This window comes from Triticum dicoccoides, chromosome 6B, assembly GCF_002162155.2.
Source record: "Triticum dicoccoides isolate Atlit2015 ecotype Zavitan chromosome 6B, WEW_v2.0, whole genome shotgun sequence".
Classification (NCBI taxonomy): domain Eukaryota; kingdom Viridiplantae; phylum Streptophyta; class Magnoliopsida; order Poales; family Poaceae; genus Triticum; species Triticum dicoccoides.
The window spans coordinates 540443331-540457653 of record NC_041391.1 but is presented as its reverse complement, the minus strand read 5'-3'; the positions used below and the strand labels follow the sequence as shown (position 1 = coordinate 540457653).

The 14323-nt window shown below is 45.4% G+C and overlaps 2 protein-coding genes across 2 annotated transcripts; one reads left to right on the top strand and one right to left on the bottom strand.

The window, feature by feature from the left end:
• The first annotated feature begins 1524 nt into the window (after window positions 1-1524).
• LOC119326144 (protein KINESIN LIGHT CHAIN-RELATED 2-like) lies at window positions 1525-5462 on the top strand. The gene is made up of 3 exons (XM_037599856.1): window positions 1525-1828; window positions 2062-4066; window positions 4959-5462. The coding sequence occupies exons 2-3, from the start codon at window positions 2148-2150 to the stop codon at window positions 5170-5172; spliced, it is 2133 nt and encodes a 710-aa protein (XP_037455753.1). The 5' UTR covers window positions 1525-1828; window positions 2062-2147; the 3' UTR covers window positions 5173-5462.
• Window positions 5463-7867: 2405 nt separating this feature from the next.
• LOC119323775 (E3 ubiquitin-protein ligase RBX1-like) lies at window positions 7868-10617 on the bottom strand. The gene is made up of 5 exons (XM_037597487.1): window positions 10383-10617; window positions 10189-10239; window positions 10028-10087; window positions 8271-8342; window positions 7868-8189 (listed from the first exon to the last, which is right to left on the bottom strand). Exons 1-5 carry the CDS (start codon window positions 10510-10512, stop codon window positions 8152-8154), a joined length of 351 nt encoding a protein of 116 aa, XP_037453384.1. The 5' UTR covers window positions 10513-10617; the 3' UTR covers window positions 7868-8151.
• Window positions 10618-14323: the final 3706 nt, after the last annotated feature.

The following is a 14323-nucleotide window of genomic DNA, read 5'->3' as shown; positions in this document are numbered from 1 at the left end:
AACAAAAAAATATGGATGTATCTAAAACTAAAATACGTCTAGATCCATCCATTTCTGCGACAAGTAATTCCGAACAGAGGGAGTATATTGTTTTGTTTCCGCCCTCCCGTCGCTTTCCTGCCACCCGATCCTCCACTCTGTCACCGCCCGTTTCTTTCCGCTAACTACCAAGCAACAGCACAAGACCAGCGACCCTTCCTCCTGCTGCCAGTGCCACAGCAACGGCAGCTCTCAAAGACACATTGCAATCATAAGGTGGCCAAAATACACAGCACACTCGGTTTCAAAAAAAAAAAGCACAAGGTGTAATTCAAAAGGGAAAGGTTTCTCAAAAGATATTTAAAACTGTGCACATATTAATTATATTCCTTTAAGTGATACTACTACACACGTTCGCGGCTCTTTACGAAGATAGGAAATGGAGAAAAATAAGTAGCAGAGGTGACCGGCAGATTCTTGCCATTTCCTTGTAGCTCTGGTTCCTGTCTTCTTTTAATCAAGCTGAAAATGACGGTTAAACTTATAATGTGATGGATATCTTGTCCATGGATATTTTCATAGGTAGATGAGACGTCTAATCTACCTAAGAAATGGTATGACTCAAGGGGATTATACAAGAAATGGTATGACGCGACAACGAAGGAGCTTGTTAGAGGTTGCAATGGTCATTAGCTAGACTCAAGGGGACAATAAAGAGAAGAATGGTGACACATCATAATAGCAGACCGCAACCCAAATTAACACATAGTCCTTACTTTACAAGCTCTAACTAGTCCATTAAAAAAAATACAAGTTCTAACTAGTGGCATGGAGCGCCGACAATGACAAACACTTGTCGAATCTGTTCATCGTAATTTTTTTGTCCAAGGTGCTCTCAGAAAAGCTAGCAACAATGGTTTCACTAATAATATGGATATACCATTGGTTGTCATTCCATTTTAGGTCTATTCGAGGATCATAGCTCGCTGAAATAACTTTTTTTTTGAAAGCGAAGGACCCTGACATCTGCATTCATTGTTGCATTCGACTATACAACTTGCTTAAGACAATCCTAGAAATGGTGACAAGTTTAATCCGAGAGAATACCTATCCGTCCAATTGAATTCTCGGCGTATATCTAATTCTATCTACGCGTAACAAAAAAAAACATGTAAAATAAAGAGATTATGAATGTCAATGTAAAATCCAGAGGCAATTACTACAATATGAAAGGCATGCACGTGACCCGCATGACGCCTTAGATATCAACATGCCATTCTAGAATTTGCGGTCGCCCGGTGCTATGAGCCGCGCGATGCATCGAATGGTATGGAGATCGTGTCGTAATGCATGGCTCCATATTTCTTGAAATCTATAAATCCAGACAATGTGACTAAAATAAATTACGCGCTCTATTTTTCTTCTTCCAGATTTTGCAACTAGTAGAACGGAAGTACAAGATCAACTATCCTCCATGGACCTCATCACAATGGCTGCTTTGTAAATAAAATCTTTACTCTCCCCATTCCCGGTCAAAATCCATCTTCTCTTCCCCACAGCGACATTTGCTCTCCACCATCCCGTGCCTTTCCTCTTCCTTCCCCACCTATTTCATGGTGCTCTGACCTACCCAAGCTCCAATCCCACCCAATGCAGCTCTAAAATCTCTCCTGTACTCCACCACCGCTGCTCCCCTACCTAGAGCTGCCGCCGCGCGGTAGCTCGGCGCCACCGCCGACGCCTCGCACCCCCGCAGCCTCTCCGCCGTCGCTGCCGTCGCCGCGCCTCATCGCGACGTCGCGTCCCTGCTCTCTCCACCCCGTCAGCGTCTCGGGCGTTGTTTTTTGAGGTATGAGCTCGTGGCCATCCGGCGATTCCCAAAACCCAAACCAGCATCCGCAAATTTTCTAGATCCGCCCCTCCGGCCCTCCCCGCGGTTAACTCAGTCAGTTAATCCGGCATTTATTAACAGCTTCCGAGTCAGCCGAAATTGGAGCTCTCATAATTGATCCGTGATGGTTTTGATTTTGCATCAATTACATCTTGCTTTACCTTAATTGATTGTATTCTGTTTCTTTCAAGGTATTGTGGAGAGTTTTCCAATTTCATCGGGCTCTGTTCTTCTGAGCGAAGGGTGAGAAGAATCTTTCGCCTGATTGTCCCCAAAGATGCCAGGAATCATAGTGGATGGAGTTGTTACAGAGGAGATTCAGCATGAGGTGGGTTCCTCTCAAAACAAGGAGAATTTGACGGCCCCAACCATGGCGCCAAGCATGCAGAGTGAGACACTTGAGATGCACGTTGAGAATTCTGGTGCTGGGGAGCCCTCGATTGAGCAACTCTACAACAACGTGTGTGAGATGGAGAGCTCAAGTGAGGGTGGCGGATCCCCATCACGCGAGAGCTTCGGGTCGGATGGAGAGGAATCAAGGATCGACTCAGAGCTTCGCCACCTTGTTGCTGGGGAGATGGAGGCCATGAAGGTCATTGAGGAGGAGGAGGAGAAGGAGAAGGAGAAGGGGAGTGGAAGTGTTACCAATGCGGTACCTACTGCTGGGAATGGTACCCCTGTCAGGCCTCAGTCTTCTAATTCATCCAAGAAGAAGGCTACAAAATCACAGCTTGAATCTGATGCTTCTGTTGGCCCCAATGGCAAGGCATCCCCCGAGGAAGGCGAGAGTGAGGTCAGCAAGCCCGGAAGCCGAGTTGGCCGTCGACGGAAAGCTAGTGCCAAATCACAGAATGGGACAGAAGATGCTGGTCTTGATAACCCAGACCTTGGTCCATTTCTTCTTAAGCATGCAAGAGACTTGATTGCCTCTGATAATCCGCGACGAGCGCTGAAATATGCTCTCCGTGCGACCAAATCATTTGAGAAATGTGCAGGTGGAAAGCCAAGCTTGAACTTGGTCATGAGTTTGCATGTTGTGGCTGCAATCCACTGCAACATGGGAAAGTACGAAGAAGCTGTACCTGTCCTACAACGATCCCTCGAGATTCCTGTGACCGAGGAAGGTCAGGAGCACGCTCTTGCCAAGTTTTCTGGCTGCATGCAATTGGGGGACACCTATGGGATGCTAGGTCAGATTGCCCTCTCACTGCAATGGTATGCCAAAGGGCTTGAAATCCAGAAGCAGACATTGGGGGAGCAGGATCCAAGGGTTGGAGAGACTTGCCGGTACTTGGCTGAGGCTCATGTGCAGGCACTACAATTAGATGAAGCACAAAAATTGTGCCAGATGGCTCTTGACATTCACAGGGATAATGGCCAGCCAGCATCACTTGAAGAAACGGCTGATAGGAGGCTAATGGGTCTTATTTGTGACACAAAGGGTGACCATGAAGCTGCGTTAGAACATCTAGTGATGGCGAGCATGGCCATGGTCGCCAATGGCCAGGAGACTGAGGTGGCCTCAGTGGATTGCAGTATTGGTGACATTTATCTCTCATTGGGTCGATATGATGAGGCTGTATGTGCTTATCAGAAAGCTCTTACGGTATTCAAGACTAGCAAAGGGGAGAATCATGCCACCGTGGCTTCTGTTTTCCTGCGGCTTGCTGATTTATACAACAAAACAGGGAAGCTGAGGGAATCAAAATCATACTGTGAGAATGCTCTCAAAATTTATCAGAAACCTATTCCAGGCACGTCTCTTGAAGAAATTGCCACTGGTTTGACTGATGTTTCAGCCATATATGAGACCATGAATGAGCATGACCAAGCATTGAAGTTACTCCAGAAGGCCTTGAAGATGTACAATAATTCTGCTGGCCAACAGAGCACAATTGCTGGAATTGAAGCTCAGATTGGTGTCTTGCACTACATCTCTGGGAATTATGGCGATGCATATGACTCCTTCAAGAGTGCGATTACAAAGCTCCGCACATGTGGTGAGAAAAAGTCCGCCTTCTTCGGTATTGCCCTGAACCAGATGGGGCTGGCGTGTGTTCAAAGATACTCCATAAATGAAGCTGCAGAACTCTTCGAGGAAGCTAGAACCGTTCTGGAGCAAGAATACGGGCCATATCATGCAGATACTCTAGGAGTATACAGCAATCTTGCTGGAACTTATGATGCAATGGGAAGGTAAGCTCCGTATTGATTCCCTTGTCAAGTTGTTTCTTCAATACTTCAAAATAGACCATACATGTTTCTTTGACCAACTAACTGTTAATTTCCATCTTGCTAATATGTTTGTTTGACTTCTCATTATTGTCATCCTTCTAAGCCCTGCATAACCTACATGTGAAATTTTAATGAAAGTGGAGTGCTTCCTTGCGCACCTCGACTTTCTTATGGTCCATGATTTATCGCTAAGTTTTTTTTTGTGAGGGATTTATCGCTAAGTTAATATGGTGATCCATTTGGTTGCTCTCAAGTCTCAACTAGGCCGCTGATTACCTGTTCCATGTTAGCCCTCAGATGTCCTGGATATAGTACAGGATATGAGTAAAGCCATAAAGTGTTCTTATAAATGGCAACTGTCGAGCCTTTGTTATTGTTTAGCATCTTCCAGCTTGGCACATGATTAGTCTCTTTATGCAGCTTTATGCAGCCCAAATTGAATTGGGCAGATGCTGATTGCGATAAAGTTGGGCCTACTTAATTGAAGTAGGACCATAATAAAACCATCTTTAGTTGCTTGTCGTTGGCTGTTGAGTAAAAGAAAGATCACCAATGCTTATCCTCTTGCTTTATCTTCTCCATTTGCATCTTTCTGTCCGTGTGGAAACTTCATGCTGCTTTGTTAGACCTGTGTGTCTGCCAGCTTTTCTGTAATATTCTTCCTAATCATGATGCTAGCTCTGAACTAAGAGTTGCCAGTTGTACTCTGGTCTAGCTGGCCAGATCAGGTTTCTGAAGCAACATGCTATCTCAGCTACGTCTGAAAGCAAATCTGAGATTAAGAGATTGAAAACTGCATCTCCCTCTCTGAATATGTCCAGTTGATGATACTTCTGTTCTTTTGTGTTACCAGACTGGATGAGGCCATTGAGATCTTGGAATACGTTGTTGAAATGCGCGAAGAGAAGCTAGGTACGGCGAACCCAGACGTTGACGACGAGAAGCGGAGGCTTGCCGAGTTGCTGAAGGAGGCTGGCCGGGGGAGAAGCAGGAAGGCAAAATCCCTGGAAAATCTTCTCGAGACCAACCCATACACCATCGGGAAGAGGACTACAGTTGCAGCGTGAGTGAACTACAGCTTTTGAAAGAGAAAAAGGAATGCTATGACGCTAAGAATTTGTGTATCAATTGGTTTATTCAAATTTGGTGAGGGGTACATGGGAATAGTAGTAGCGTTTGAGGATCGAGACACACAAATGATCTGATTGATTGTTGTAAAGTTGCAAAAGCTATTTTCACTTGTTATTACTTGCTCGGTGTCTAGAGCAATTAACTGTGCTCGTTGAACAGGTGTGTTTTGCCTAGTCCTTCTACTAGTTACATACACTACAACAAATAATGAACAGTTATAACCCTACTGTTTACTCCTAGATGACACAAAAATGATCTGATTGATTGTTCTAAAGTTGCAAAGGCTATTACCAGTTTACCACCACGAATGCCTTTTAGTGCTCGGGCGCCAGTGAGTTCCATCTTTTCCGCATAAAGAATCAAAATTCATATTCCAAAGTTCTTAAAAATTCTAATTTTTTTCACATTGTCATATGGATGGATATTGCATGATTAACAAGAGCTATGCAAAAATGACAAATCAATAATTTTTGCCCTGTATAGCTCGTGTGTTAATGTTTCTCATGAAATTTTACACACATGTACTATATATAATTTTTTGAAACACTGATATGATTTTTGAAAATTTTAGAACAAAGGCTACATGGAGCTCGAGCACACAAACACCACTCCACCTGTTATTACTTGCTCAGTGTCTATAGCATAAACCATGGCCGTTGAACAGGTGTTTCGCGTGGTCCTACTACAACAACTACTGAACAATTACGTGTTAGAGCAACTCTAGCAGAATCGACATAATTTGAATTGACGTCTGTCATATGAAGCACACTCCATAATGATTTGGAGGCTGCTGGGCCTGGGAGCAAACACATTCGACAAACGCATCCTTCATAGATTTTCTTTTATTTGGCTTTTTTCTCAAAATTTTAGTTGCAGTTTAAGAGATTTTTAATCCAACCAAACACTACATAATTGTCATCAAACACGGTAAACAACTATGTTAGTGGCCAAAAGTCATCGCATCACATATATTTTGCGACTTCAATGTCGTTAAGCGACATGTTCAAAATATGCAATGCCACTATTCAACATCGCTAGCTATCGAGGAGTTAGGTTTTCCCCTTTGGCTTCCCGTAGTTACCACACCAACGCCATCGCCGGCTAGTCCACACCCAACGACGTCGTCAGCCAGCCACCTCCTTTGCACTCCCCAAGCTCCCTTCGCCTTCTACCTCCCAGGTCCCCGACCCCTGCGTCGCCCCCAAGGGCGGCTCAGGGAAGAAAGTTGCCGCCGTCAGGAGGCACCCTATCGTCCTCCCCTTGCTTCGCCGCCACTGGAGTCCCCGTTGACGTAGTCGTGCTGGCTCCAAGGAAGGTGGCGGGGGCTCGAGCCATAGACGATGTTGCACGCCCCTTCTCCAAGCCGCGGTGATGACTCCAAGGTGGCGACCATGGTGAGGTCCTAGCGGTTTGGTTCCTGGCAGCGGCTACCTCTGGTGGTGCGCCGGCCTGGCTGTCAACGAGCACGCGAGTTTCCATGGAAATCCCCTTGCCGGTGCGCCTTCGGCCTCGTCGGGCCCGAATCTGTGTCTTCTCTAGCGTCCATGGCTCGGCAACGTCTTTGTCTATGTGGTTCATGCCCGTGTTCTTCGGAAGCTAAATTCTCTTTCAACTTCCCGGCGGCTCCGGATTTGCGATTCCCTCCAGAGTCTGGCTCACCGGCATCGTCAATCATCATCTCGTCCCCTACATCGGCTCTCCCCGCTCTGTAGTCTCTCCAACCCCATCCTTCACATGCCTCGTCCTTCTCCCGCCAGATTGAAAGCTCACATGTCCAGTAGCGTCCAGTGCCACCTTCTTCTTCGGCGGCGGGCACAACTCCTCTTCCTGCAATGGCGGTTCCAGCCAGCGACCTGACTTCCTCGTCTCTGGATCCTGGTTCGGCATCTTTAGGATTGCTTGGACAGAGACGAGGAGAAATCCCTGCCCGGCTCGCCAATGCTGGCAGCGGTGTCCTCCCCTTCTTGGAGATGCTGCCATGGCCTTTGTCCATGCTCCTTTTTGAGCATCGGGAAAACCCTTGATTCAATCCATCGGATCAGACGACGATGGCGTCGGTTTCCCTTCTTGCCAGTCGGGTATGGAGTCATGGCCGCGTGAAGAAGGTGGCTCCTGGTGTTCGTGGCGAGGACCGGTACCATGTGTCTCATCTCTTCACAATCCATGGCTGGAGTCCTGGCAAGGCAAGCTTAGTTGTGTTGTATCCTTTGTTTGAACCAAGCATCCCATGTCTCTCTGCTTCAAGAACAATGCTCACGCCGGCTAGCGTTTGTATTGTGTGATGTACCCTCCCTTGTACTCATCCTAACTCTTATATCAATGAAAAGATACCCAAGCTTTGCATATTAAAAAAAAAAACTACATACACAGATACAATCATGGTCGTCCTCCAAGTCCGTGTTCGAAGCGACCAAAGACGACCGTGAATTGTTGTTGCTCCTCAAATTTTTGTTAAACCATAAATTTTGACCGGCAACTTTGCGTGCCATTTTAAGAGACTGCTTCTACGTTGCACTCCCTCTATGAAGAAATATAAGATTGTTTACAGGGGGATTTCTTTACAGAGGGAGTATATGTTAAAAACGATCTATTTTGTAAGCCGAGACAAATTATCAGGAGAAAAGCCAAATGTCACTGAAAATAAGCACGACAACGTAAGGTAGTAAAATTTCACATGCAGACACAAACTGAGTACCCACCAAATTCACACTTCAATTCCAGAAAAACAGAGAGATCCATCGGTAGCTCTCAGGGACGATTTGCTGAACAGTACTCCACAAGGATGCATGTGGTTTAACAAAAATCCAAGCTCCAGAAACATCAACCACCCATCCACTATTCTTAACCAGGAGTTATCACTAATAGCACTAAAGTACGACAACCATGAAGCAACTTCGCCCCTGGCCATAACTGTCTTAGTGACCATACTTCTGGAACTCCCACTCGCTGTTGTCTGCAATGCAAAATAGAACTTCAGGATACTGAAAAGTAGCAAGCAACAGTGATGCTGGGGAAAATCGATAGGGAAACAAACCTAGAGGGCACACTTGACGGGTCTTGAGCCAACGGCTGATGCAGTGGAAGTGGAATGCATGGTTGCAAACTCCTGAGAAAATACAAACAGGCCATTAACTTAACTCGGTTAATAGCAAACACTTAACCACATAGTCAGATGCAATCCTCTGCAACATGAGATGTAAACAACAATGCAATGTCCACGGAATCACTAGAAAATAACGACTATGATAATATTCGAGGAGAGAAAATTCACTAAAGGGATAATTGCACATAATGTTTGTCTAAATGAGTAAGAAGCTGATGTGGTCAAAATGCAGGCTTGGTATTATAGCACAGAAACAAACAGTCCACACATGGAAAGATCAAGAAACTACTTATCAACAATGACAGCTTCTGATCTAAATACAGATCCCTAATACGCAATGCAGTCCTAAACATGATAACACAAGAAATTACCTCAGATCAATTTCGTATAACACCTGACTCAGGTATTGACATTGTTCGCAAAAATAAAAACTCAACTGGCAATTTAAAATATGGAGACTGAAGTCCAAGCCATCAATCCACATTCTAACCTCTAGTCCTTTCAAGTTCAAACCAAATACCATGTTATTACTTCAAGGCGTAACCATAGTTAAAGGCATGCCTAGGAGTGCGAAGGCAAAAGGCCTAAATCCTAATGTGCACATAATTGCACATAAGTGTGTGCTTTGGTCAGAACAGCGCAAGTCGGTGGCAAAACACACAGTTAACGCCTAGAGTTTTTTCTACTTTGGACATAACTAGATGTGAACAATTATAAATGGTTAATTACAAAGGGAAGTCATTTGCCTATCTTGTTAAGCGCACAGCAGTACCTTCCTTTTGCAATCAACAGGTGCTACTGAATATTGTGTCACTTTCCTAAATTAAGATTTCAGCCTACAAAGAAGTGAAGAACAAATGAATAAACTTCATTGTCCACCTCCAAGTAAATTCAAGTCACTGTCAGTCTCCAATTGAAGACTTCTAAATAACAAATGGATGCTGGTTTACTATGAGGCTAGTCACTAGACTACATACGCCAGGATAGTCCCCCACATCCCAATACCACAATCCAACGAGTAAAACAACAATATGGAAGTGATGTTAGATAAGCACCGGGCTGCTGAGCATGGCGTTACGACTGGCAAATCATTATCAAGCAATTAATCCTCCACAGCACAATCTATTTTTTGTTATAAACAGTGCAGATTAACAAGTTGATAAATAAGCATCAGATGTAACTTCAGCCCAGCCAGATAAGGGGAACCATCATTGCATGTACATAACACATACACAGCTTCAAGCGGCAGTGCCAAATAAGTAAATTCCCTTGCATGGAAACCATGTAAACCCAAGTACTCCCAATGCCATATAGGTTGTAGTATAACTTAACAAGGCTCACATCAGACAAACAATATTGAGTAAATAATTAGTAGCACAGCAACACAAATCAACCAACTATATATTACATTGTAACAGAGTGACAACCAAAAAACTATCGTCAGGCATCAGCAAATAGGATACAAAATTCTCCAATAGTTAAACCTATGAAACCGCTAATAAAGCCACGACAGACAAAGAAACTTGTTAAGACTTCTAAGAACACACCAATATTCACATCATGACCAATACCAGATTGAGCAGCTGTTAATACTCAAATAACCCTTACATTAACAATGACAACTACGACAATTGCAAGATTATACGGCAGGAAACAGGGGAAGCAAGGGAAGAAGATCTGTATCATACCCCAAGCCACGGTGCACTCCTCGCTGGTGGCGCTGGCCTGGTTCGCCTGGCACTCGATGCCTGCATACACACACAAACGTCACAGGTCAGATTTCACACCGAAAACCCTAGAATCGTCGAAACAAAATCGAAGCGATGCGGCGAACGCGACGCGTGCTCACAGAGGTCCATGATGTGATTGCGGCAGATGGCGCAGTTGTCGACCACAATATCTGCGCGCAAAACACGGAAGAACGAGATCAGAATCGCATCAGGTCAGGCGAAAATCAAGCGAAGGAAAGAGCAGAACGCGATCGATCGAGCGAGAATAGGCTACCCCAGGCCCAGAGCGAGCGAGCGAGCGATAATAGCTTACCCCAGGCCCAGAGCGCGACGGCGTTCCACTTTTTGATCTCGAAGCGCTTGCCCTTCTTGCAGCCGGCGCCGGCGCAGGAGGAGGAGGGGGCGGCGGGGGGCACGGCCACGGCGACGTCGCCCTGGTCCATCGCGAGCGAACCTGGCGACGAGCGAGCGAACCCTAGGAGAGCGGAGGGGAGGAGGAGGCACAGCGAGACGGGAGACCGGAACAGAGCTTTCGCGTTTGGTGAAGGGGACGGGGCCAATAAAAGGGGGCACGCGAGAGAAAGGCCAGGGCGTGCGTGGGCTGCCTAGGTTTGCACGATCGACCGTATCTTAGCCCGATTCTTACTTCTCACGGTTTATTATGGGCTGATTTTGTTTTAAATTTTTTCGACGGGCCTAGAATTGCACTTTCCCGTATCCTTTCGATACAAAATTTGATACTCCCTCCGTCACAGTTTAGAAGGCACGGTTAAATTTGCGTGCATTTCCATAATAGACAAGGTTTAGGACGCATTGCATTTATTTCTACTAGCTAAGTAATACTCTGATATACTATTTCTACTAGTACAATGCCCGTGAGTTGCTACGGGTCTTTTAACATTAATCTAATCCTACGTAAATTTATGATGCGGAGGAGACATATCAGACAACGACCATCAGATTAAAAAACAAAGCGCCGAGGTAAATTTACATTGCACATTTACGTTAATTGGTCAACATGCTTGCCTTGACTCCAGGAATGCCTCCGGCTGATGGAGGTCGCCAGGTAGGGTTACGCTAATAGAAATATTTTGATTAGAAATCGATAGAAACTTTATGAAAAATAACGCCTAGCTTGGAGCCTTGTACTTGCAAAGCCAGAGACGTGGTCCACGTCCATGGGCGAGGAAGGGAATTGTAGGAAAAATTGGATACACTTATATTAGTATTTCAGGTCTGCCCAATACATAGTGTTCCTGATATTTTGGATATTTTACGCCAAGTTTCTTACTAAACACAACAGGCCTCTCGCAATCTAAGAGGCTTCTTTGGTTTTGGGTGGTTCAACAAGAGGTATTGCTTCAACACGCTGTGGTATTATTTATCTGCTCTAATCTGCTATACACTCTGATAGTTTCGAATATAGTTCAGTAGGCATAAGCCCGCCGTAGTTCCCTGTCAAGAAAAAAAGTGTGTTGGCAATGGAATCTTATCAAAACTGTAAAGTAAAACACACACCACTGAAGAAATCAATCTTTAAGAAAGAAAAAATAGTATCTTAGTCAATACAGCTATCATTGAAAAGTAGTTCCCAAGTATAAGTGATGGCCAGGCCTCATTTATTTACAACGGGCCATCATATTGACAAGTAGCGGAAAATATAAATCAAGTCGTTGCCGACTCTGTATGGAGAAAATATCAGATATAGCCTACTCTTATGGATTTGGAGTATCCCATATTAAGTGTAAGCGCCATTTGCTGAAGGACTATTTGCAGAACAGAAGATTTCAATACTATGGGAATATTATATTGCATAGCTGACCATCTAATTATTCAGAAATCTATAATTCTAGAAGCACAATAAATTCAAGAATATTAACACCGTGTCGAATGCTAAAAACTTTTGTTGACCATTGACCACCAACATGTTTTCAGAAAATTGTGCCACAAGCAGTATATGCAAATACAATGGTAGTTTTTCGACTTGCTATGTGTATGGCACACAAGTTCATACCATTTTACTAAGCTGACAATGTTCACATAGTTCAGGCATCAAGACCGAATGGTAAAGTAACTGAAACAAAGACAAACTGAAAGGCTTCACAAAGTTCTGTTGTCAGTTTTGAACAGGAAATGATAGACAAAGAAGCTTGGAGCCTTTTGAGCCGACTAAAATTACTTAAATACTTCACCATAAGGTCCATAAGAACTTGAAATCAGGTAAATGTGGATTTGTTTTTTTCAGGTGGCAGATGTGAAATTTAGTGGGAAAGAAAAGAGAGCACTTAATGATAAACCAAATCATGTACATGTGAGGCCAGGCATAGCACTTTCTGTAACATATCCCCACTATCTAGATTATCATACTACAAGCATTTCACAAATTGTTAAACAACCATACAAAGAAACAGAGATATGCCCCCGCACACGGTACACTCCCCTTGAGAAAACTATAAAAGGGTCTTGCCGTCCTATGTGTTGACTCGCTTAAACTAATCAACATTAGATGAGAATTAGATGGACTGCAGGTAATCAAGCTAATTGCTTTGGAATTCAACTATGCGACGTGTGGTTGGATCACACATACTGTACCTTGTGGATATGTCAAGCGAATCATCAACTAAACATACAACAAACAGAACAACACAATTCATCTACCCACCAAAGTGACAGACATTGATCACCGAGATTGAAAAATCATCAGAGATACACACTAAAAGGGACAACAAAAACAAGCACCAATTGGCATACATATTTGACGCACCTCTGCCTTTTTACTGCATGTATGTGGCGCACACGACGCCCACTGGAAGTTTGGCGAAGTTCCTATAGACAGAGGGGAAGCAAAGAGTAAGCCCAATTTGAGCGATTTCAAGAGGAAATTCATCGTTTATTACTTTTTCTGATGGAGCGAGACTCAAAAGAACAAAATCTTGCACTCACTGTATTAGGAGGTAGTGCGTGGATGCCATCTGCGGCGACCAACGCATCCACCACCCGAAGCGCCGCGCCTGGAGCGCGCCCATGTAGGCGCCCGCATCAGCCCGCATCCCCGCTGGCGTCGAGCGCGAGGGAGACGGCGAGCTTGCCCCTGCCCTCCTCCGCCAGAGAGAGCTCGCCAGCGGCAGAGGCGAGGAGCTGCTGGTCCTGGGCGGACTTGCCGGAGAGCAGGAGGAACATGGTGGCGGCTGGGGCTCCGCCGCTGCTGCTATGCTCGGCTGCGGGAGCGGGAGCGGCGACCTGACGCGCACATCGGTGGGGAGGCTGGCCAGCGGCGGCGGCGGCTCCAATCGGTCCTCGGCGGCGGCGGTCGGATCTCGGCGGCGGCTCGTATTGGAGTAGAGATGGGATCGAGAGGAGTCGGCAATGAAGGATGGGATCGATGGAGCGTTTTTTCTGCCGGGTGTGGGGTTTTTTTGGCCTGTGTCGGGTGGGGTGGGGGAGAGGACGAAAAAAAACCGGACGAAAATAAAACCCGGAACGTGACCTACCAACTGAGACATTAGGAGTAGAGATATGCATGCGTAGTGTGAATGCTATTTTTTAGCCCATCTCACAACCAATAGATAACCACCTAGGTCCCAGAGAATTTCCAAGTGCACCTTTTAAACCGTGACGGAGGGAGTACTCTGAATTAGGCTTTCTCCCCGCTAATTAGTACTCCCTCCGTCCTATAATATGAGAACGTTTTTGACACTAGTATAAAATAAAACAACTGTCACTATTAGTGTCAAGGAAAAAAGGCAACCATCACAACCATACAACAAATTCAAGTGTCGCGTCGGACCACCAAGTGGTCGATAGCTCAGGAGATCTGCGGGGAAGCAAGACGACGAGCCATCGCAATCAAGGCGTCCAAAATGAGTCCAAGCCGATCATGATCCACCGCCTAGAAAACGGCGCCAGTGCTGCAAAATACAAGAAATTTAAAGAAGAAGTTAGAGGCCCGCCTAGGAAAGACCCGTTCAATGATCATCTTGTTACATGTCGTCTATAGGGTCCAAGCTAGCGCCGCAAACACAAGCCAGAAGAGGCGTCTCCTCCTCCCGCTCTGGATGGCATGGGTCTGTAGGAACCCGACCAGGTCTAGGGCCTCGCAATCAGGCCCAGAACCTCACAGACATAGCTCCAAAGAGCTCTCGTTGCCGAGCACGAGAAGATGTCCATCCATATTTCCGGAACAACACAAAAGGGGACACATCCCATCCCCCAGGGTTGTGCAGCTTGATCATCTCTGTCCCAGATTGGAGGCGA

What these genes read in the sequence shown, in the direction of transcription:
- LOC119326144 (XM_037599856.1), top strand. Translation starts at nt 2,148, where the DNA reads ATGCCAGGAATCATAGTGGATGGAGTTGTTACAGAGGAGATTCAGCAT. An exon ending in ACTTATGATGCAATGGGAAG is followed by an intron (nt 4,067 to 4,958) that starts GTAAGCTCCGTA and finishes TTGTGTTACCAG; the next exon opens with ACTGGATGAGGCCATTGAGA.
- LOC119323775 (XM_037597487.1), bottom strand. Translation starts at nt 10,512, where the DNA reads ATGGACCAGGGCGACGTCGCCGTGGCCGTGCCCCCCGCCGCCCCCTCC. An exon ending in CAATCACATCATGGACCTCT is followed by an intron (nt 10,088 to 10,188) that starts GTGAGCACGCGT and finishes GTGTGTATGCAG; the next exon opens with GCATCGAGTGCCAGGCGAAC. An exon ending in GGAGTGCACCGTGGCTTGGG is followed by an intron (nt 8,343 to 10,027) that starts GTATGATACAGA and finishes GTATTTTCTCAG; the next exon opens with GAGTTTGCAACCATGCATTC.